The sequence below is a fragment of the Amblyomma maculatum genome, chromosome 2 (genome assembly GCF_055883805.1).
Source record: "Amblyomma maculatum isolate TAMU_Amacu chromosome 2, ASM5588380v1, whole genome shotgun sequence".
In the NCBI taxonomy this organism is placed as follows: domain Eukaryota; kingdom Metazoa; phylum Arthropoda; class Arachnida; order Ixodida; family Ixodidae; genus Amblyomma; species Amblyomma maculatum.
Window position 1 is genome coordinate 225575146 of NC_139345.1, and position 22123 is coordinate 225597268.

General features: G+C 46.5%; 1 protein-coding gene across 2 annotated transcripts in view; it reads right to left on the minus strand.

Moving 5' to 3' along the window:
* Bap60 (Brahma-associated protein 60) overlaps positions 1-22123 on the minus strand; it is a 149910-nt gene that overhangs the window by 121198 nt on the left and 6589 nt on the right. For both annotated transcript variants that reach the window (XM_084595830.1, XM_084595829.1), the window contains exons 2-3: positions 12426-12517; positions 10828-10922 (exon numbers count right to left, since the gene is read on the minus strand). In XM_084595830.1, coding sequence (XP_084451956.1) covers positions 10828-10922; positions 12426-12516 — 186 coding nt within the window. In that variant the 5' untranslated portion in view covers position 12517. The remainder of the gene's footprint in view (positions 1-10827; positions 10923-12425; positions 12518-22123) is intronic.

Sequence of the window (22123 nt, forward strand, 5' to 3'; positions counted from 1 at the left end):
TTGAAAGCTTCTACGAAGATGTAGAATCGGCAATGAGAAAAGTAAAGACGCAGTATACTGTACTAATGGGCGACTTCAATGCCAAGGTAGGGAAAAAGCAGGCAGGAAACCAGGCAGTAGGTGACTATAGCATTGGATCTAGGAATAGCAGGGGGGAGTTACTAGTTGAGTTTGCAGAGCACAATAACTTACGAATAATGAATACCTTCTTCAGCAAACGGAAGAACCGGAAATGGACATGGAAAAGTCCTAACGGGGAGACTAAAAATGAAATTGACTTCATATAGTGTTCAACCCCCGCCGTTATGCAAGATGTAGAGGTAATCGGGAAAGTGCGATGAAGTGACCACAGGATGGTGACGTCCCGAATTAGCCTAAATCTGAAGAAGGAACGCAACAGATTAGTAAGAAAGAAACCCATCAACAAATTAGCGGTGAGGGGAGGGCAGAAGAGTTCAGGATCTCGCTACAGAATAGGATGGCGACATTACCCTAGAAGCAATGAACAATAATTTCAGAAATATCATTACTGAGTGCGCGGTAGAAGTAGGCATTAGGATAGTTAGAGAGGATACCGCTAAGCTGTCTAAGGAGACGAAAGGTTTGATTAAGAAACGCCAGAGTATGAAAGCTTCCAATCCAACAGACCAGATCGAATTGGCCGAGATATCAAAGCTAATCAATAAGCGCAAGGTGGCCGATATAAGGAAGTATAACATGGAAACAATTGAGCATGCTGTAAAGAACGGGGGAAGCCTTAAAGCGGTAAAGATGAAATTTGGCATAGGCAAAAACCAGATGTATGCGATAAGGGACCAGGCAGGCAACGTCATCACGAATATGGAGAAGATAGTCAAAGTAGCCGAGGAGTTCTATACAGATCTCTACAGTAGCCAAAGTAGTCAGGACCGTAATGAGATTGGCGGTAGGGAAAAACAGTCAGACGTTCCACCAGTGACAAAGGACGAGGTCAAGAAAGCATTAGAAACTATGAAAAGGAAATCAGCTGGAGAGGATCAAATAACTACAATTTGCTGAAGGACGGGGGGGGCGTGTTAGAAAAACTGGCCACCCTGTTTACGCAGTGCCTGGTGTCATCGACGGTACTGGAACCATGGAAGAATGCAAACATTATCCTCATTCATAAGAAAGGGGACTCTAAGGAGCTTAAAAATTACAGACCAATCAGCTTACTGTCTGTTACGTATAAGGTATTTACTAAAGTAATCGCTAATAGAATTAGGACAACCTTAGACTGCAATCAAGCAAAGTATCAAGCAGGTTTTCGGAAACGGTACTACTCTACTATCGATCATATCCATGCCATCAATCAGGTGATAGAAAAATGCTGGGAATATAACCTGCCCTTATACATAGCATTCATTGATTACAGAAAAAGCATTTGACTCAGTTGAAACCTCGGCGGTGATGCAGGCACTGCGAAATCAGGGGGTAGACGAGCCGTATGTTTACAGCTAGAAAATGACCTACAACGCCTAACAAAATGGTGCTCTGAATGGCAGATGACTTCTAATATTAAAAAAACTAAACTTATTCATTTCACAACACGTAATCAAGCAATTTACTACACATATACGATACACACCCAATCACAGGTACTTAGGAGTATACCTGTCAGCCAACGCACATTTACTACATATTAGGGAACTCTTACAAAACCCTGGGTTTCATGCGACGGTCATTATGTCATTGCAACAAAGACACTAAACTTCTTGTTTAGAACACTATCATACGGCCGAAACTCGAATAGGCCTCGATTATCTGGAATCCTCATCAATCATACCTAATAGCTAAACTTGGATCTCTGCAAAACAAAGCTGCGCGTTTTATTGCATGCAATTATTCCTCGTATTCTAGCATTTCTTTAATTAAGCGAGAGTTAGGTCTCCGGCTTTTAGAGATTAGGCGAAAAATTAATCGCCTAGCATTTTTCCACAAACTTTACTATAACACTTCAAATTACAGCACCAAGAAAATAAAACTGGCCACTCAAATCTTTCTTTGCCGCGACCATGATCACAAAGTGGAAACTTCTTTTGCGCGAACAAATTTGTTACAGTTTTCATTTCTTCATCTTTCAACTAGTGAATGGAACGATCTAAATAAAAATATTGTTTGCCTCACGAACCATGAAAATTTAGAGAAGCCTTGGAAACGATGTTCCCTGCTTAGTCGAAAATGCTTAATAAACTGAGAACTGCGCCTGTTTGAAGTTTTTATGCTCGTTCATCTTTTTTCTCTGATTTGTGCTCGTGTTGCCATTAATCTATGTATGTAATATTGTTTGTAATTGTTTGTTAGTTCTGTATATCACTTTTTTCTCATTTTTTCTTGTTTACAGGTGATGACACTATGTAACGTTTTAACAATGTTTTTATGACTTCTCCCCCCCTATGTAATGCCCACTTGGGCCATTAGGGTAATAAAATTAAATGAAAATGAAATGAAAAGTGCTGGAATAATATATATTGTTACGGACGACAAGGAAGAAGAAGCGGGCAGTGGCGCGGGCAGGAGCGCTCGCTCTAGGCCCGCGAACATTCATTAAACGTCATCTACCATCGTCATGTTCTGTCTCCTGTCTTCATCGGCTTGCCGCTTCGTAACATTTGGTTGGAGGTGCGGCGTACGGCATCCCCATCCTCGCCTTGGAGCATCGATGCCATCTTCAAGCCGGGACCATCACCGAGGGCCCAGGGACATCGCCGAGCAGCTTCGCCCCAGCCCTTCAAGCCCAGACCTGAACAACTACCACCGCCCAGCCCCCAGCCCGGACCTGAAGACAAGGAAAACAGACGTACCAATCAGAACCGAGACGAAGGACCTGAAAGACCCGAATGACCCGAAGGAACCGATGGACACGAACCCGCAACCCCCGCACAAGCTGCCCGACGTGACCTCGAGCCATCGGTCCCATGGACTCTGGTGACGGATGGTTGACAGCTCCAAGGGAGGCGGATCACCCACGCATCAGACATCGTACCGGCAAGCCGTTCTATTCTTCCTTCTTCCTCTTCTTCTTCAAGCATCCAGACACGCCCATCATCATGCCATAAAATCATTAACATCGCTAAACTTCCTCGTCTACGATCGGGACGATCGCTCGGTGGCCCCGGGTCATGTTACGGACGACAAGGAAGAAGAAGCGGGCAGTGGCGCGGGCAGGAGCGCTCGCTCTAGGCCCGCGAACATTCATTAAACGTCATCTACCATCGTCATCGGTCATGGTCTCCTGTCTTCATCGGCTTGCCGCTTCGTAACAATATATACATATATATATATATATATATATATATATATATATATTCAGCCATAGTTCTGCATAAAGAAAGTAACAAAATTCCCATAAAGAAAGGTGTTAGGCAAGGAGACACAATCTCCCCAGTACTATTCACAGCTTGCTTAGAGGAAGTATTCAGAGACTTGGAATGGGAGCAGTTAGATGGGAGATAAGGGTAGATGGAGAATGTATCGTAATCTGTATCGCAATCAGCCCAGCACATAGCGCGGTCTGTGTTCATGGCAAGATACGCCCCCCCTTGTGATAACGGCGTTACCCGCCTAGTCATATCTTGTACAAAACCAGTGCAGAACAAACGCTGGGGCGCAGTTTGTCCCGGCAAGTGACGCACGACGTGTCGTCTATTCCACTCGATACAGAGAATACCTCAGTAATCTGCGATTTGCTGATGACATTGCCTTGCTAAGCAACTCGGTGGATCAACTGCAAATAATGATTGATGACCTAGACAGGAACAGCAGAAAGGTAGGCTTGAAAATCAATATGCAGAAGACTAAGCTAATGTTCAACAGCCTCGGGAAGGAACAGCAGTTTACATTAGGTAGCGAAATACTGGAAGTAGTAGGCGAATACGGCTACTTAGGACAGGTAGTAACCGCAGATCCGGACCATGAAAAGGAAATAACAAGAAGAATAAGATTGGGATGGAGCGCATTTGGCAAGCACTCGCAGATTATGTCTAGCAGCTTACCGGTATCGCTCAAGAGGAAAGTATACAACAGTTGCATCTTACCTGTACTCACCTATGGGGCTGAAACGTGGAGGCTAACCAAGAGGGTTCTACTTAAGTTGAGGACAACTCGGAGGGCTATGGAACGAAAAATGGTAGGGGTAACATTAAGAGATAGGAAGTGTGCAGAGGGGGTCAGAGAAATAACTCAAGTTACCGACATTCTAGCGTAAATTAAGAAGAAGAAATTGACATGGGCAGGACATGTAGCGCGAAGAGAGGATAACCGATGGTCGCCTAGGGTAACGAACTGGATTCCAAGGGAAGGAAAGCGTAGCAGGGGGCGGCAGAAAGTTAGGTGGGCAGAAACGAACTGGATTCTAAGGGAAGGAAAGCGTAGCAGGGGGCAGCAGAAAGTTAGGTGGGCGGATGAGATTAAGAAGTTCGCAGGGGTTGAGTGGATGCAGCTAGCACAGAACCGGATTAAGTGGAGAAATATGGGAGGCCTTCGCCCTGCAGTGGGTATAGTCAGGCTGATGATGATGATGATGTAATTTGCCGTTATGAATGCGCTATCGGAATGGTCTAAACGACGCTTAGCTTATTCACGTGTTTGATCTTTCTCCTGCGCTAATCCTGAGTAGTATAAGTGTCATAAAATAGCCAACAGGTGCAGTTTTACTATCAATTGTAGAAAACTAAAAGCGTCCGGAAAGAAGACCTGCCAACGCACTTATTCTTACTGCTAAATTTGATTATTTGGGGAAATAATAAAAAAAATCTTTTCGTTTAAAAATGCACTTATCCACAATTGTAGATTGTGTATCGAGCAGAGAAAAGGGACTTGCCTGATACATGACACTTTATCTTCTACGTGCAGGTGCTTCTACTGTCCGCGCAAAGAACTCTATGAAAAAAAAATTCTGGAAAGGGGATTCTTATTTACAGTTGCTACCATAGTTCTTATACTTTGGCACATATACATACTTGTTCCCACAACAAACGTGATGCTAAGCTACGGATTTTTTTACTTTTTCAATTTGAGTGTATCATACAAACCCTCAAGCATCTGTGTAATACGTTGTTTTGGCTGCAGCTTTGACAACTTTTAAAACGTTCTGGTTGCAGTAATGATGTGGTGTGCACTAATTTTAGCAGCCGCAGTTGTAGTGCGACTGTCATTTTTTGCGTCTTTTTTCATTTGTAGTTTTTTTTTTAGTTCTTGCTGCAATCTATCCTAACAAAAACTATTCAAAGGAAAGCTATTGATTTGAAGCATGCAGTTATGACGACGTCTTTCCTCTACAGGCGTTCGATCACAAAGGCACTACAAGTAGAAGGGGGCAAGCATTGACTACCGTTTCATCATCATCATCAGCAACAGCAGCCTGATTATACCCACTGCAGGGCAAAGGCCTCTCCCATATTTCTCCACTTAACCCGGTTTAAGTGGACTACCGTTTAACGAATAGATAACGGCAAATATCATTTTGTTTTGTTTCCAGCGTCAACAACACATCCACATGGGAAGCCGTGCACTGCCAGATGTCGCAACCAATGTAACCAAGTTAATATGGCCAGCCTCACCGAGCATGCAGCTTATTTCAACCTGACCAAACCAGACAAGAAAGTTGCCTGAAGGCCGACAGGTGGTGCTTTATTTTGCATTTTTACTCCACGGTCTAGCTGTACTTCCACTTTCCAAAAGTTTTCTGCCTTAATGGGATTTATGAATGTTGCTTTTATTTCCAGGTGCCATCTGCGAAAGGAAATAAATTGTTATGCACGCTGCTCAAGTCCATATCTTTAAAGGCTGCTGGGAGCTGCTGTCCTACAACCGACCACAAAAGAAGCTGCGATGAACTCAGCGCCTTCCTCCAACCTGGGATCTAAGAACACCTTGCCAAAGGACGCAAAAACAGGAGGAGCACTGAAGTCTAAGAGTTCTGCCTAAATTTTTCCACGCTCTGTACCACATGCACACCTAATAAATCACCATACAATGAACTTTTCAGCTGTGTTATTTTCTGTGCATAGATATTCTCAGCATGCTTTATTTAAATAAAAAGCCGCATGAAAAATACCTGCATTGCATAGGTAGGGGATGGCTTTGTAGTTGCTTATTAGCCATAAGCAACTAGCCGTGGTACTGATTATTGAAACATGCAGCACTATAATGAGCCAGATTGGCAATTGCTCTGGCTAGATGCCAATAATGCAATATCAGTGGGCAAAATTGAATTGGAAATATTGGGTAGCCGATAAATCTGGCTGGATGCCAGTTGTGAATATCCAGTGAATAAGCATGGATACAAGATATTGGATGGCCAGTGAGCTTGGCGGGATGGCAGTAAGTGAGCTTGGGTGGAAGATAGTGAGCATGCGGCGCTCTTTCACGGCAGCTTTCAAGAGGGTGGTGATTATTTATGCAGAAGAGACTAACAACTGCGCGGCCGGCCGAAAATTTGACGTATCTGAACGAGTGGTGCAGGAGTGGCAACGGCAGCAAGGCAAGATTTTCAGCTGCGATGCTAAGCGAAGAGGTTTCCGCGGGCCGAAGTCTAGACGTTTTCTAGAGCTGGAGACCAAGCTTGCAGTTTATGTTACTGAGATACGGGATCGGTCCCTTCCAGTGACATGTGAAATGGTCACACAAGCCCGTGTATTCGCTGCGGAAGCAGAGATTCCATCAAAGCCAGCAGGGCATGGGCATCTAAATTCATGAAGAGGGCAGGCTTTTCTCTTTGTCGGCGTACAAGCATGTGCCAGAAGCCGAGAAAGTTCCAGCTTTCCATAGGCACTTTCTCAAACTTCGAGACATGCGACAGTACTTGCTCAGCTAGATCGGCAATGCTGATCAAACCCCCGTATACTTTGATATGACGAACAACACGACAGTAAACACGAAGGGAGCCCGCCAAGTGAAACTCCTCACAACAGGAAATGAGAAGCTGCGGTTCACCGTCATGTTGTCTTGTTTGGCGCGTGGCACGAAGCTCGTCCATACATCGTACAGACTTCAAAGCCAGCAGGGCATGGGTATCTAAATTCATGAAGAGAGCAGGCTTTTCTCTTTGTCGGCGTACAAGCATGTGCCAGAAGCTGCCTGCCGCATACAAAGAGAAAGTTCTTGCTTTCCATAGGCACTTTCTCAAACTTCGAGACTTGCGACAGTACTTGCTCAGCCAGATCGGCAATGCTGATCAAACCCCCGTATACTTTGATATGACGAACAACACGACAGTGAACACGAAGGCAGCCCGCCAGGTGAAACTCCTCACAACAGGAAATGAGAAGCTGCGGTTCACAGTCATGTTGTCTTGTTTGGCGCATGGCATGAAGCTCGTCCATACATCGTCTTTAAAAGAAAGACAATGCCATCAGAAGCGTTCCCGAAAGATGTCGTGCGCGTGAACGAGAAAGGTTACATGACCGACGACATGGTGGTGGAATGGTCTGGTGTGGCTTCTGAGGTCGGGGGCATCACTTAGAAGTCACATCCCCAACCTTCTTGTGCTTGATTCCTTTAAAGGCCATCTTACCGACAAGGTGAAAGCAGAGCTGCAGAAGGAGCACACAAGCATGCTTGTGATTCCCGGCGGTTTGACGGGGCAGCTGCAACCCCTAGACGTCGGCGTGAACAAGCCCTTCAAGGATTTGCTACGCAGTGAATATAATGAGTGGCTGGCAGTGGAAGGCCGCAAACTTGCGTCAACTGGGCGCATCAAAAGAGTCTCCCTGGTGGTCGTGTGTGGGTGGGTGCTTTCGGCATGGGCGGCTGTACCAAGCGATGTCGTGATGCGGTCACTTGCAAAATGTGGAATTTCACATGAAGACTATATGCTGTGGGACCACAGCAGCGATGATGACAACAGCACATCCAGTGAGGACAATTACAGCAGTGAGGATGAGTAGTTCGCTACTAGACAATGCAATAAATTTTCGTTTTGTAACGCTAGTATGTTTTTGTTTTTTTCGGACTTTCCGGTTTGGGGAGGGTCGACTTGCATTCGAGACGACTTACAATCCTGTAAATATGGTAATAGTGGCGACACCCGCTGCCATTAAAGGAAAGTTGCAAACTTTCAGATTGTTGATAAATGCGCAATCACCTGGAAAATAAAATTAGTTGAAGACTTGCAGTAGTGAAAATTCTTAAAGATAACAACCGTAGAGTTAATAAATGGAAGACGCGAGTCTTCGAAGAGTCGAAAATGATAAAAAATAGATTGTGAGAAAAACTTATTTTCGGAATGTTTATTCTTTCGAGCACCCGCACTCAAATTATAACCAGGCAGCGGAAAGTCAGCGGCACTTCCATCCCGTCTAATTCTCCCAAGCGGGGGCGAAAGGAGGAAAGAAAAAGCTGGGAGGAGGACTTCTCCCTCGCGCCTAAATTTTCCCCTCACACTGACGGCGCCGCCGACTCCGCTGCGTGGCTTGCTTCGTCCTCGCGTGAACTGCTGCAACCGTTACGACTCCGATCGTTCTGAATTAGAACCGTCGTCTGCGTCGGCCGTCTGCATAGCCTAGCGCTGTGAATTCTCTGCGTGTTGGCTTATCGGCCAAAGTCACGATTTTTCGTTGCAATTCTTTTACCGTGTGCATCTCACTCCTGCTGGCTCTTCGCCCCTTCGTGAGACGAGAGACTTGTCTGCGTGAAGCTCCAGTTCCATAGACCCGTCTCGTCTGCTGATTGTGCTGGCCATTACACTCGGTGATATCCGCTGTGGTTCGTGTTGTTAACTTGTTACCTTCATGTTCTGTGGAGAGACGTAAGTGCGTTTCGAAGAAGACGGTTCTTCCAGAAAGGGTAGTGTAAATTTTTAATCATGCATTTTGGTTATGTATAGCACAGTTACATGTGATTACTTACATCAAATACCAACCACTAGGTAACTAGAACGCAGGTATTTGCTCCATGTTTCTACATTGCTTTGATGGTATGTAATGCGTAGAATGAATATGTGCATCATTTATTTAATTTCATGTCAACTGTACACATGCTGACAGAAGCAGTGCCGGCAAAATGGGTTCTTTTGTAGTGATAAAGCAAGCATGCAAGATTACAATGTTCGCGCAGAACACAGAACACTACTGTAAACTGTTGGCTATGTAAAGTAAGTGTGTGTGTGTGTGAGAGAGAGAGTGTGTGTGTGTGAGGGATACCTCGTCGCATCTTTTCATTTTCTGTTTCACGTGCAGTTAATAAAAAAGGGAAACAATATCTGCTGTTCTCTGTGCTATTTCTTGCTGCGGCCGGGTACGCTTGCTAGCGAGCACCTGCGCCCTCAAGAGCACTATGCTTGTGGTTTTTCTTTCCATCACACTGTTCCTGCCGCGAGCCGGTCGCGCCGCGGCAGAACGATGATGCGGTAGAAATTCCACGGGCAGAGCATTCTCCCGAGCGCGGGTGGACGCGAGCACGCGACCCGCGCTGCTTGAAGCAACCTACCGACACCCCCTTCAGCACACCGTTTTTTTTTGGACCGGTTCGCTATATGGCCTCCCCGTTAAGTCCATTTTTTACGCTCCCCCTTCCGCTATAATGGGGAGTTTGGTGCTAGCGTCTGTAATTCGTGGCCGCAGGGAGGTATAGGGAGTTTCACACCCCTGTTATAACCCTGAATTCGGTCAGGAAATGCGATAAAATCAGCTTTCAAAACGTCACAGCAACCATGAAATGCCCCCCGAAAAGAGGAAATTTGCTCGAAATTCCCACGCACACCGCGGGAGTTGAAGCCGGCCGATCGCCGCCATCTTGGGACTGGTTTGAAGTTGTTTTCTGTGTGCGCAATATGTGCTAGGTTCGTTTGATTCACAACTGGTTCTCAGCACCAATTCTGAGAAAGTTCCACTGGCGCCAGTCAGGTGCAGTTCCAGTTTTGTGGTTCAGGTGTAGCACGTGAGCAGCGCTACACCTGAACTGGTGCGACATTTTTCAATCAAGCCTTGTCGTGTGTTCACCAGTTCTTGTGCGCCACGAGCTGCAAATTCTCGCAGTGCATCTATTTTCTTGCCTCACGAGGGCATGGATGACAACATCGTAGTCATTTTTAAAAAATTTCTGGAGTCCTCCGACAGTGAGGACGAGGAACCTGTTGCCGACTGGTCCGGACAGACCGCAATTAATCCTATACAACTGAAGCACTGTTGCTAGATATTTTAGCTTTGAACTTGGAGGGATATTCAGGCTGTCATAAGAGACCTTAAAGGAACTCCCCATTTTCACGGAGAATGACGCCGGATCTGGAGATGACGGGGAAAAAAAAAAAAGTCCCCAAGTGGACCATCAATATTTACACGCATCTCACCGGCAGTGCGCATCGTCTGCTAGCGCCGTCAACATGTGCACATTTCTGCACCTCCTCCTCGGAGGGTGCCACGGTTCTTTGCACCAGAGCGGCACCATGACTGCACCAAAATCAATCGCGGTTGGTGGTGCAAGCAGCGCTGTGAATCGAGCGCTTTGGTGCAGCGCATCGTGAACAGGTTCCGGCGGTGCAGAGAACCATGGCTAAATTGAATGCAGCTGCTACCTCAAAATGGCTTCGCTCAAGCGGACTGGCTGCGGGTGCCGGCTTTCCAAAGGCAGTTTATGGTCTCTGATTAGCTCTCACGCGGCAAAGCGCGCCGTTCCGCGCCTCTCATTGGCTGCCGTAATCGGTGCGCCATTTTCTTTTCTTGCTGTTTTGCGTTGGCTGCCGCTTTTCCAGAGTGCTAGTGAAAATCCTGTGTTCCAGAATCAGAAGAGTTACTGCAGCCCAAACGAGTCGGCACTTGCAATGCAAAATGTCCCCGACGCCCTAATATAAGGCACTTTATATTCGCTTACCTGATAGCCTGGATATGGCCGGGGGGGTGCTGAGCGGTCGGGGGGTGGCCGCATGCCACCAGGGGGTCCTGGAGATGGCACCATCCCACCACCGCCTGCACAGAAATAATTTGGTCCTGCTGGCTCAACTAGAGGCCACGGCAGCAAAGTCTCTCTTCTGAAAAGCACTTGGGACCAGAGCATGAGTGCTTTACAAATAAACATAAACATGCATATCTTTACACAACATAAGTAGCTCAATACTGAAATATGCTACCATAGCTGATAAAGGTAAACTTGAGAAAGTGCAATCAATATGTACTTGGGAATCATTAGCTAAGGCTCAACCTTTTCGGCAACTATAGTCGCTCCGGAGCTTCAAAAGTGCGACAGTGCTTGATGATGGCCGTGGCAGAATAGTGATTACATCCTCTGCGATGCCCTCATGTGGAGATTCACCACTTTCAGGACCTCTTCAATTACAGTCGCTGCGAGAAAACTGCCCGCCACATTTTTCCCACAGAGAAGCAGTAATTTCTGAGGTACCCTCCTTGATATACTTGCCATCTTGTCCAAGCAATTTTCCAAGAAAAAATGCAATCGTTACTGTTCACGTGGAGCAAGCAGCGCACACACAATCAGAAAAAAAGAGGAAAAGTCCGGAAAAATGGATCACAACCAGCCAGGCAGTTGGTGTTATTCAACCACTTTGCTCACGGGTGTACGTTGTGCACATTTCCCCAGGCACTTGCGCTCACTGGAGTGGTCTGCTCAGTGCATTTCTGTTTTGCCGCGGTGTCCCCAAAACAATTGTGGATCTCCTCTTCAAAGTGGTCCCAGCTCGATAAGGACACTTCATGATTCTCAAGCCATGTCAGTGCTGTGGCGTCGAAGAAAGTATTGGTCAGCGTTACTGAGCATTCCAGCGATTGTACTTGCTCACCCGCTGATAAATGGCAAGCTACTCATCCACATCCTCAGCAGCCTATCAAGAAAAGGTCCGCGGTAGTGCTACCAAGCAGGCGTCACTGCACCTGGCTGCTGTGCGTAGCCTTCCTGGAGCATGTTCAAGGCAAAGGTAAGAGTCCAGCGAGTCCAACTCCAACGAGGTAGAGAATGATCCATGGTGATCGACCCAGCACCTGCCACTACACTATTAAGGTTTATTTACAAGAGTGAGTTCACCTTAGCGTGGTGTGTTAACAGAGATGGCGAACTTCCTCCTCTTTTTCCCACTTCCTTTTCCTCTCTTCAGCTCTGCCTGACAACATATATTTCAGAGAGCGAGAAAAAAAAAAAACATTGCAGGCTAGACCATGCAACTCTCCATAGCCATCTGTTGGTTCCACTAGGTTTGCGTCACTTTTTATAAGCCTGGTTACGTTCAGCTAAGATAACTGGCATAAATCTCGGTGTCCTAACTCAGGTTCAAAAATAGGCCAAGCCATCACAGGCGGAGGCTACTTCAACGATGTTGTAAGTAGTTATGCAGAGCATTTTGTTACTTTGAATATTTAAATCAACTGAAAACAAAAAAAAAAAATGATCAGTTTTAATTAGGCTTTTCTTATTCTGCACTTTTGAAAAGACAGTGAATGAGATACGAGAAAATCACTTGCCAGGGGGCACTGCGGCTGATGGCATTCCACCCATAGGAGGCGGAACAGGAGGTGGTGTGGCCACATGTGCCGGGTAGCCACCTCGGTTCATCCTGCAAGAAATAACACATTCACTGCACTTTTACAGGAGCATAAACCATGTGATAGGAAAAAACTATGTCGGAGGGTGCTCGCCCAGACACAGAGAGTGGGTGCCATACTGGTATAGTGCCTAGAATATATTGGCTAGTGTGCCGACCGTGGCCTCTCGGGTTGCACCGCGAGCGATGAATGCCGGCGGGCTGGGTGGATATCAGCCGCGTTGCCAGCAGCCTGCCGCACTCTCACATCTTCGGCAAGAATACTGCTCGCACTGCATTTCAGCTTTCATTTAGTCGCAACAGACTCCCAGCTATAAGTTAAGCTGCTGACGACAAGTTTCAGGTTGTGTTTTGAGTCTTGGACTGGAAGCAGCGCACATATTTAACGCTTCTCGCTTGCGAAGGCTTCCGTGTAGTTAGCGCAACTTAGTCTCAGACATGCAGTGCTCACAAAGGGAAACACGTAATTTTTATTCTAACAACAATTAAAGCATGTGCTTTCATTGGTATTAAATATACTTGTAATTTTGGAACAAAGTGAAATACTTCAGTTATATTCGCATGCATATATGGGTTCTTTCTGTGCACTGTACACTAGCTGACAAGTAAACAATTTTATTTATATATTGTATATTTGAACAGTCGCGCAACACTCATTTTATGTATATGTAATAACAAAGACAGACATAGTAGCAGAATTGCATGAGCAGCAGAGCACAAACGAGGAGCATTCGGCATGATTTAAGGTGCATCGCGGCCTGCGATTGCACACCTGGCTTCGCTCTTTTGAAAAGGCTGACGAAGGTTATTTTTTTTCTCCAATTCATAGGCACGAGACGCAGCCAGTTCATCGTGGGGAAGCTCGTTGGTAATGCCGCTTGTATATGGTGAAACATGCGCTCAATATATAACTGCATCCATGACATGAATGTGTAGCGCAAAACAGAAGAGGGACACAGAAAAGGTACACAACACAGGTGCTGTGTGTAACGCCTGATTGTGTACATTTTCTTGTCTTTCCTCCGTTTGCTCTACACACTCAAGTGATGAAGCACCGTTATCGACGAAGTTTCCACTTTTGTGAATATAACTGCATGCTCTAAAAATGTTTCTCGCAAATTGAAGCAGTTGATGTTTACCTTCCGTCATTTCTATCGATGTTTCGTTCCCATTCTGCATAATTCGTACGTAGCATCTGATGACGCGGTAAACATGAAAATACGCTCCTTGTTCTAGCGGTAGCCCCGTTTGCCAACAAAGCCCCTTCTTTGTGCACCTACGCTGCATGTTTCTGTGCAGTTTAATGAGAGGCACAGGAGAAACAACATTCAGGAACTCGCTTCACCATCGGCGACACAGTAAAAAAGAAGGGATACAGGCGGGCACAGAACGTGTGCACAAAACGCAAAAAAGAACCGATGCAATCGTCGCCGAGCAGCTAGCAGTGAGGAATGACTTGCATGTGCAAGAACCTACACCGGAAATAAACCGCTGCACCTTGGTGAAAGCAAAAGACGCACAGAAGCAGGTTTAACACACACGCACAACACCAACAGATTGCTGTCTTCTAAAGCGAGAAAACCGCATCGTCTGCTCCGGTGGTACCCTCCCAGCAAGCAGCGCCCTCTGTCGCTATCAATTGGCTTTCATTGCAAACTGTGCCATCCTCGTCCATAGGGAAGCTCGCGCTAGTCACACTAGCCAGTATATTCTAGGCACTATAATACTGGTCACCTGTAGCCACAGCCCAGTAGATGAATAAAGCCGTTTTATACTTCACAAGCCCATGCCAACTAAAGTGCGGCAATTAAAGATTACACGTAAAATTACAATCCGAAAGATGCAGTGTAAGGGTACGTTCAAGCTCAGGTCGGTGGTGCGGTCGACCGTTTAACTAGCGCGTCGTCTCTTGCGTCTTCTTCTTTGTAGCACATGCCTTTCGATATACGCTCGTCGTCTTTGTCAACGTCAACAGTCAGCGAGCGTTGGTGTGACACTACAATCATCCCCGGAAGAAAAAGGAGGCATCCTGCCTGCTCATGGCGTCGACACAACAGGCGAGTCGTAACAGGGCTTGAGGCGGTCAATGTGCACTGTTTCACGCCCGCGGCGACGCATATCCGGTGTCGGTACAAGCGATTCTATAACGTAGTTCACCATGACGTCTGGCAAATAACCCGATATGAACCATGGTATTTGGAAGCAAGTTTGGTAGAGAGGCCGAAGGGGGGTGGCAGGAACCCGAAGCCACACGAGGGAGTCTGTGCTGTATGAAGGAGCTGGACAAAACGGTGTGCGAAGGAACTGCTGGTGACCTTGGTTCTGGGTTGTAAATGATCGGGCCAACTGGCGACATTCTTCTGCGTATGCTGCCGCTTGAGAGACTGTGGTCGCTTCAGAGGTGTCAGGGCGATAAGGAAGTATCGTGTCCATAGTTGAGGTGGGTTCACGGCCATATAGAAGGAAAAAAGGGGAGAAGCTGGTCGTGCTTTGTATAGCAGTATTATAAGCGTACGTGACGAATGGGAGAAGCCGGTCCCAGTTTGAGTGGTCGGACGCGACATACATGGCCAGCATGTCACTCAAGGTGCGGTTAAAACGTTACGGTCATGCCATTTGTCTGCGGATGGTAGGCCGAGGTAGAACGGTGGACAATGCGGCACTGCTCAAGGGCTTCAATCGTCTTGGAAAGAAAAACACGGCCACGGTCCCTTTAGGTGAACCGTGGCACAGAACGAGATGGTGCAGGACGAAAGACGCGTCTGGCGCCGACGCAGAAGGTAAAGATGTTTCTTTGTAGCGGGTAAGGTGGTCAACAGCCACGATGACCCAACAGTTACCAGCTGGAGTGACTGGTAGTGGCCCGTAAAGATCAATACCCACACGATCGAATGGCCGGCTGGGGCAGGGCAAAGACTGCATCGGAACGGTGGAGTGGTGTGGAGAGTTTTTGCGGCGTTGGCATTACTGGCATGCGCGAACGTAATGACGCAGGAAGCGGTACATACCCTGCCAGTAATAGTGGAGGCGAAGACAAGTGTAAGTTTTCAACACTCCAGCGTGGGCACACTGAGGATCGGCGTGAAAAGCGGCGCATATTTCCGAACGGAGGTGCCGAGGAATGACAAGAAGCCACTTGCGTCCGTCGGAAAGGTAATTTCGGAGGTAAAGCATGCTGTCGCGGATGGAAAAATGACGAGCTTGACGGCGAAGCTTTCGTGAAGCTGGGCCCAGAGAAGGTGTAGATAGAAGCGTGACAAGAGAAGCGATCCAAGGGTCTTGCCTTTGTTCATTGGACATGTCGGCAATTTCTAGTGAAGATGAGTCACCTATGGCGATAGCTGTCGAGTCAGAGCCGCATTGAAGAGGTGATCTAGACTGGGTGTCGGCATCAGAATGCTTACGGCCAGACCGGTAGGTGACCTGAATGTCGTACTTTTGTAAGCGGAGGGCCCAACGAGCAAGACAGCCGCATGGGTCTTTAAGGGTGGACAACCAGCAGAGTGCGTGATGGTCCGTGACAACAGAAAAGGGACGACCGTAGAGATATGGGCGAAACTTCCCAATGGCCCAAATGATAGCCAAGCACTCCTTTTCAGTTACAGAATCATTTTTTTTCGGCCTTGTTAAAGGGCCACTGTCCAGGGAAGGCCCTTTTAAGCAAAGGAGCCCAGTGTTTCAATCTGTTACCGGAGATAGTCAGAGCAAAATGCTACAGTGACACGCACGCCGCAAAGCATCGAAAATACAATTCAAAGCTCTCTCATGCTCTCCTTTGGGAAGCCAGCTTCCCCGTTTCCTGCGCTGGCCCGACGGGCCACAGTAATGATGTACGTACCGCGAACGACGTCCATTGGTCCGTCTCGCTGACTGACAGGAGAAGGATGGGTGTCTACCGCTCGCTGCGCGCTTTTCCCTCGCCACGGCCAGACTGAATCCAGCGGCGCGCGCTCCCTCGAGAGACAGCACAAGAAATTTGGCGACGTACAAAATGCCCTGAATGACAATTCCAGCTGTGTACGCCGCAAGCGGTTGAATGCGATGTGAGCTGGCAGTTCGGAGAAAAAATTTCGAAACAGGCGTAACTTTACGAAGTTGGCGGAAATCAAGGCCTTTATACGGGAGGAAGTGGCTCGTTGGCGAGCCACTTCCTCCCGGATAAAGGCTTTGATCTCGGGAAGGAGGGAAGGTGGTTCAGAAGTGAGACTGCATGCTGTCGGAGGCACAAATAACCGATCGTTCACGAGAGAAGCTCATTGCCTCTTGAGGACGTCGTAACTCTGACAGAGCTGAACCACTTCGACGACGGTTTGCGGGTTTCTGGCCGTCAACATGTGAAAAGCATCGTCGGAGATTCCCTTCAGAATTTTGATGATCTTGTCAGCTTCGGACATAGAAGGATCGACACGTTTACAAAGATCCACAATGTCCTTTATGTAGCTGGTGAACGTTTCATCAGGATGCTGAGCGCGGGCTTCGAGGTGTTCGACGCGCAGTTTGCGCACAGCGGGGCGGCCGAACACCTCGGAAAAGCTCGTTTTGAAGTCCGACCAGGTGAGCAGGTCGGGTTCGTGGTTGCGGAACCATAAATTTGCTACATCAGTCAGGTAAAAGAGGATGTTGGCTAACTTGGTGGTATCGTCCCACTTGTTTTAGGCGCTTACGCGTTCGTAGGAGCATAGCCAATCATCTACATCCCAGTCGTCGGCGCCACTGAAGAAGCTGGGTAACGCTGGCGAAGCCCACCAGAGCACAGGATGGTAGGGGAAGCGGTGGGAGCAGTCGAGCATGGAGTGGCGGTCTGGCTTGTTGCCTCAGGCATAGCGGATGGCGGAGCGAGTGTGTGGCTGCGAAGCTCCAGCGTGAGAGGAGGGAACGAAGAGCAGCCTCCACCAAATGTAATGGTACGTTCAAGCTCAGGTCGGTGTTCCGGCCGACCGTTAAACTAGCGCGTCAGCCTCTTGTGTCTTCTTCTTTGTCTGCCGTCTTCTTTGTAGCACGCACCTTTCGACATACGCTCGTCGTCTTTGTCACCGTCGACAATCACTGACCGTTGGTGTGGCACTACAACAGAATAAATAGAACTAGTGCAATAAACAGAAAAAAATTACTTTTAAAGAATTCATTTATCACGAAAAAATTCTCCCTTAAATTACAATGTGCACAATATGATTTCAAATTTAAGTAAATAAATATAAATAATTTAAAGCGGAAAGTTGGGCTAGTTGGTGATCTTAAGATTCCATACACATGGTAACTAGCGCTAAAGACAGGGACAGAGGAGGAGCGGACAACACGAACGCTAGACGTCAGCTTGGTTTTATTCCAGACAACACATTCACTATATAGGCAAACAATGTAAAAACATCAAACCCTACAGCGCATGCGCAGCGGTACCTTCTGGTTCAGGATTTGTATTGCATTGGATGATAAAGATAAGGATGGCTTGCTTACGCACGACTTTCGTTCAATATCAATGAGAAATGCTTCGAGTATTTCACGCTCCTTCTGGTCTTAACTTAAAAAAATGACCCATGCCTGATTGTATATCGGAGCACAATTATACTCAAAGCGTTTACAATGTGCCGCCAAGTGTCCCGAGCCTGATATTCCCTCGACTGCCTGCCTCTACTTCACTAGCCGAACACTGATACAACGGCCAGTTAGGCCAATGTAGCAATTCCTACATGACAAGGGAATTCTGTAGACCACAGGCCACATACGGCATTTGATGTTTAATTGGGCAATGGCGTTTTTCTTCTCTGAGGCAAAATTAACAGCCTTGCACAGTTTTCCGAGTATATCTGGTGCAGTGAGCACAACTCGGACATTGCCTTTCTCCGCCACCTTTAGGCGGTGTATCAGCTGGTGAATGTATGGCAGTGCCACGCATTTAGCCCACCCATGAGCTTGCAGCTCAGTTGTTGTTGCCTGTTTCCCAGATTTTATCAATTTTAACAAGCCTTCAGCAACGGATGTCACGATCTCCCTAAGGAAATCTGCCTTCATCATGCGACCTGCCTGCTGATGCAGGCTTTTAATCACCTTGTGTGAGCAGGATTTGTCTAGGGAGGCACGAAGGCATGTCTTGGCGATTCCTCGCAACTAATTTAGAATGGGCCGAATTAAAATTCAAAATTTCTTTTTTAAACCTTGGCTGGTACATATAGCAAACACGTGCATCACTTAGAAAAAGCCTAACGCCCAGGAACTATAGGCAACTATCTTTAGCGAGCTCATGTGTGAAGTTAAGAAAATGGCCACAAGGCGTAAACACTTCCAGAGTTCGTTCTACTAGGACATTCTTTTCATCATCCTGATTAGTTTGTGCAACTACCAAAAAGTCGCCGACATATCTGAATATGTTTAGAATCTTATCATTTCAAGGTGCGCTTCAATATGTCTGTCAAAACTAGCTAAAAACAAATCACTTAGCAATTCACTTAGATATACAATCAGACACGGGTCATTTTTTCAAGTTCAGATAAGAAGGAGCGTGAAATACTCGAAGCATTTCTCATTGATATTGAACGAAAGTCGTGCGTAAGCAAGCCATCCTTATCTTTATCATCCAAAGAAGTGCAATTCCTGAACCAGAAGGTACCGCTGCACATGCGCTTTAGGGTTTGATGTTTTTACATTGTTTGCCTATATATTGTCATAGAAGCCAGTAAAACTGAGTAGGCTGATTTACTTTCACCTACGCAAAGGCACCGGCGAAAGAAGGCACGGAACCAACTGACGGGCGAGCACCGAGAGCGAAGAAGACGAGCACGTGCCAGTCTCCCGAGCTCGCCACATGGCGGCGTCAGTGAGATAACATTGCGGCATTGCCCCTCCCGGTGGAAAAGGCATCGTCCCGATGCCGAGTGGCGAGGTCAAAGAGGATGCCACGTTCACGTAAAGCAGTTAAAGGAAGCAAAAAAAGACACATGCAGCTTGACCTAGCGGGAGTAGAAGGGCTTCATCCTGGCAACATGTACGACTTCTGATTGTGCTTGCTGTCGGGATGAGCGAACAGTTCCTTGCAGGGTCACTTCGTAGGTGACGTCGCTGAGTTTGCGTTGAAAGCTAAACATTTCGACAGATTTGCCTGTCTGGTTGGGTTGGTAACTAAATAAAACTTGAAATTTCTCCAACCAACACTTTTATTTTATAAAACCCGACGTTTCGGAGCCGGCTCGGCTCCTTCTTCAGGGGTGCATGACACGGGGCTGCGTGCAGCTATAAGTAAAGGAATGGTCGGGGGGGGGGGGAGAAGAATGTGGGGGGGGGGGGGGAGGAATGGGGAGGGGGGTGAGATGTGTGTGAAAGAAATGAGAAGGAAGGAGGGGGGTTTAGACGAGTGAGGGTGCCGCAGGTGCAGGTGTGCTCGCTGGCGACTTTTTTCTTTTCTTCTGTGAAGTGGCCAGGATAGAGCGAAGACCTTGCAAGTATACAGCAGGGAGGTTGCCTATTGTCCGGTTGATGTTATTTGCGGTCGACTGTATGTGCCATGACTCGAGGAGGCGTCTTTTGCGGTAATTGGTCTCGGTCTCCAGGATGAATGTTTCTTCGAAATTTATTCTGTGGTCGGAATCTTCTGAATGTTCGGCTACGGGGTTGCGTTCTCTTGAAAAATTTCGTACATCGTTCTTGTGTTGCCGAATTCTTTCTTTTAGGTTTTTTGTTTCGCCAATGTAGCCACTGTAGCCAGGTAGTGCGATGCAGTGACCACAGGATGGTAAAGTCTCGAATTAGACTAAATCTCAACAGGGAAAGAAACAGATCAGTAAGAAAGATTTCGATCCATACACGAATTAGTGGTGGCGGGGGGGGGGGAGTCTCGCTACAGAATAAATATTCAGCTCTAACCATGGATGACGACATTATCCTAGAAACAATGAGCAATAATTTCATAGATATCATTTTATAGTGCGCTATAGAAGTAGGCGGCAGGATGGTTAAGGAGATACCAGTAAGGAGAGGAAAGATTTGATTGAGAAACGCAAAAGAAACCTTCCAACCCAACAAACCAGATAGAACTGGCAGAGATATCAAAGCTAATCAATAAGCATAAAGTAGCCAATATAAGGAAGTAAAACATCAAGAAAATTGAGCATGCTGTAAAGAATGGGGGAAGCCTTAAAGCGGTGAAGAAATTGGGCATAAGCAAAAATCAGACGTATGTGCTAAGAGAAAAGGTGGGCAATGTCATCACGAATATGGACAAGATAGTCAAAGCAGCAGAGGAGTTCTATGCTGATCTGTACGGTAGCCAAAGTAGTCAGGGCAAAAATGAAATTAGCAGTAGGGAAAAGCAGTCAGACATTCCGCCAGTGAAGAAGGAAGATATTAAGAAAGCTTTAGAAGCTATGAAAAGGGTTTCCGGAAAGCAGCAGCTGGAAAGGATCAGGTAACTGAAGATTTGTTGACGGACAAGTGGGGGGGGGGGCGGATATCGTGATAGAAAAACTGGCCACCCAGCATGCGCAAGGCCTGGTGTCATCGACAATACCGGAACCATGGAAGAACGCAAACATTATCTTAATTCATAAGAATCGCTAATAGTATTAGGATAACCTTATACTGCAACCAAGCAAAAGATCAAGCAGATTTTCACAAACGGCGCTCTACTATGGATCATATCCATACCATCAATCAGGTGATAAAACAATCCTCGGAGTATAACCAGCCCTTATATACCATTCATTGATAACAAAAAAGCATTTGACTCAGTAGAAACCTCTGCAGTCATACGGATATTGCAAAATCAGGGCATAGACGAGCCGTATGTGAAAGTACTGGAAGACTTTCGTTCATGATTAAACTGCGCGAAAAAAACATGGACAGAGACAGAAAACACGTACACACACAGAGCGCAGAACTTCCACTTTTATTCATAAAACGCTTCGAGCATGCCTTTTATACGCTCAAAACAATTACCACATGACACAGCCGGGATCAAAAACAGATAATTGTTGACAGATACGTGTACACGATGCGTGGACACCGGTGTGTGCAAGCTTGCACACAATTGAAACCTGATAAAAGGATAACAGGGAACCGGAAGAATAAAATCCTGAAAGTGAAGATACTACCAATAATGAGGGCATCAACAAAATGCTGTACACTAGCAAAACTTACTCAGCCAAAAGGGATGAGACGCGGAACCGATAGTAATAGTAGAAAACGATGAAGATACAAAGCCACTAAAAGACATAAGCTGAAAAGAACTAAAAACTAGGCTAAAACCGAGGCTAAAACTGTGAAACTGAGAGTGGAAGATGGGAGACAACAAGAAACAAAATTAAAGGCAACACTTTGTTGGTCTCATAGCTATGAACGGTTTCTGAGAATGTAGCACCTGTACGTATTCGAGACTTCAATCAAGCAGACGGCACTGCCATAATTGACTACCTAGAAACTTCTTTAGTTAGTAACGAGAGCGATGATATTCACGTTTTGTGGGATGGGTTTAAAGAATCGATACTATCTGCTATTGAAACTTTTGCTCCTCTGAAAAAAAAATAAAACCATATCGAAGGAATCCCTAGGTCACCCGGGAAATTATACCCTTGAAACGCAAAATAAAACAACATTGTAGGCCACACAAAGCTCCTACTGCCGACTTTCAAG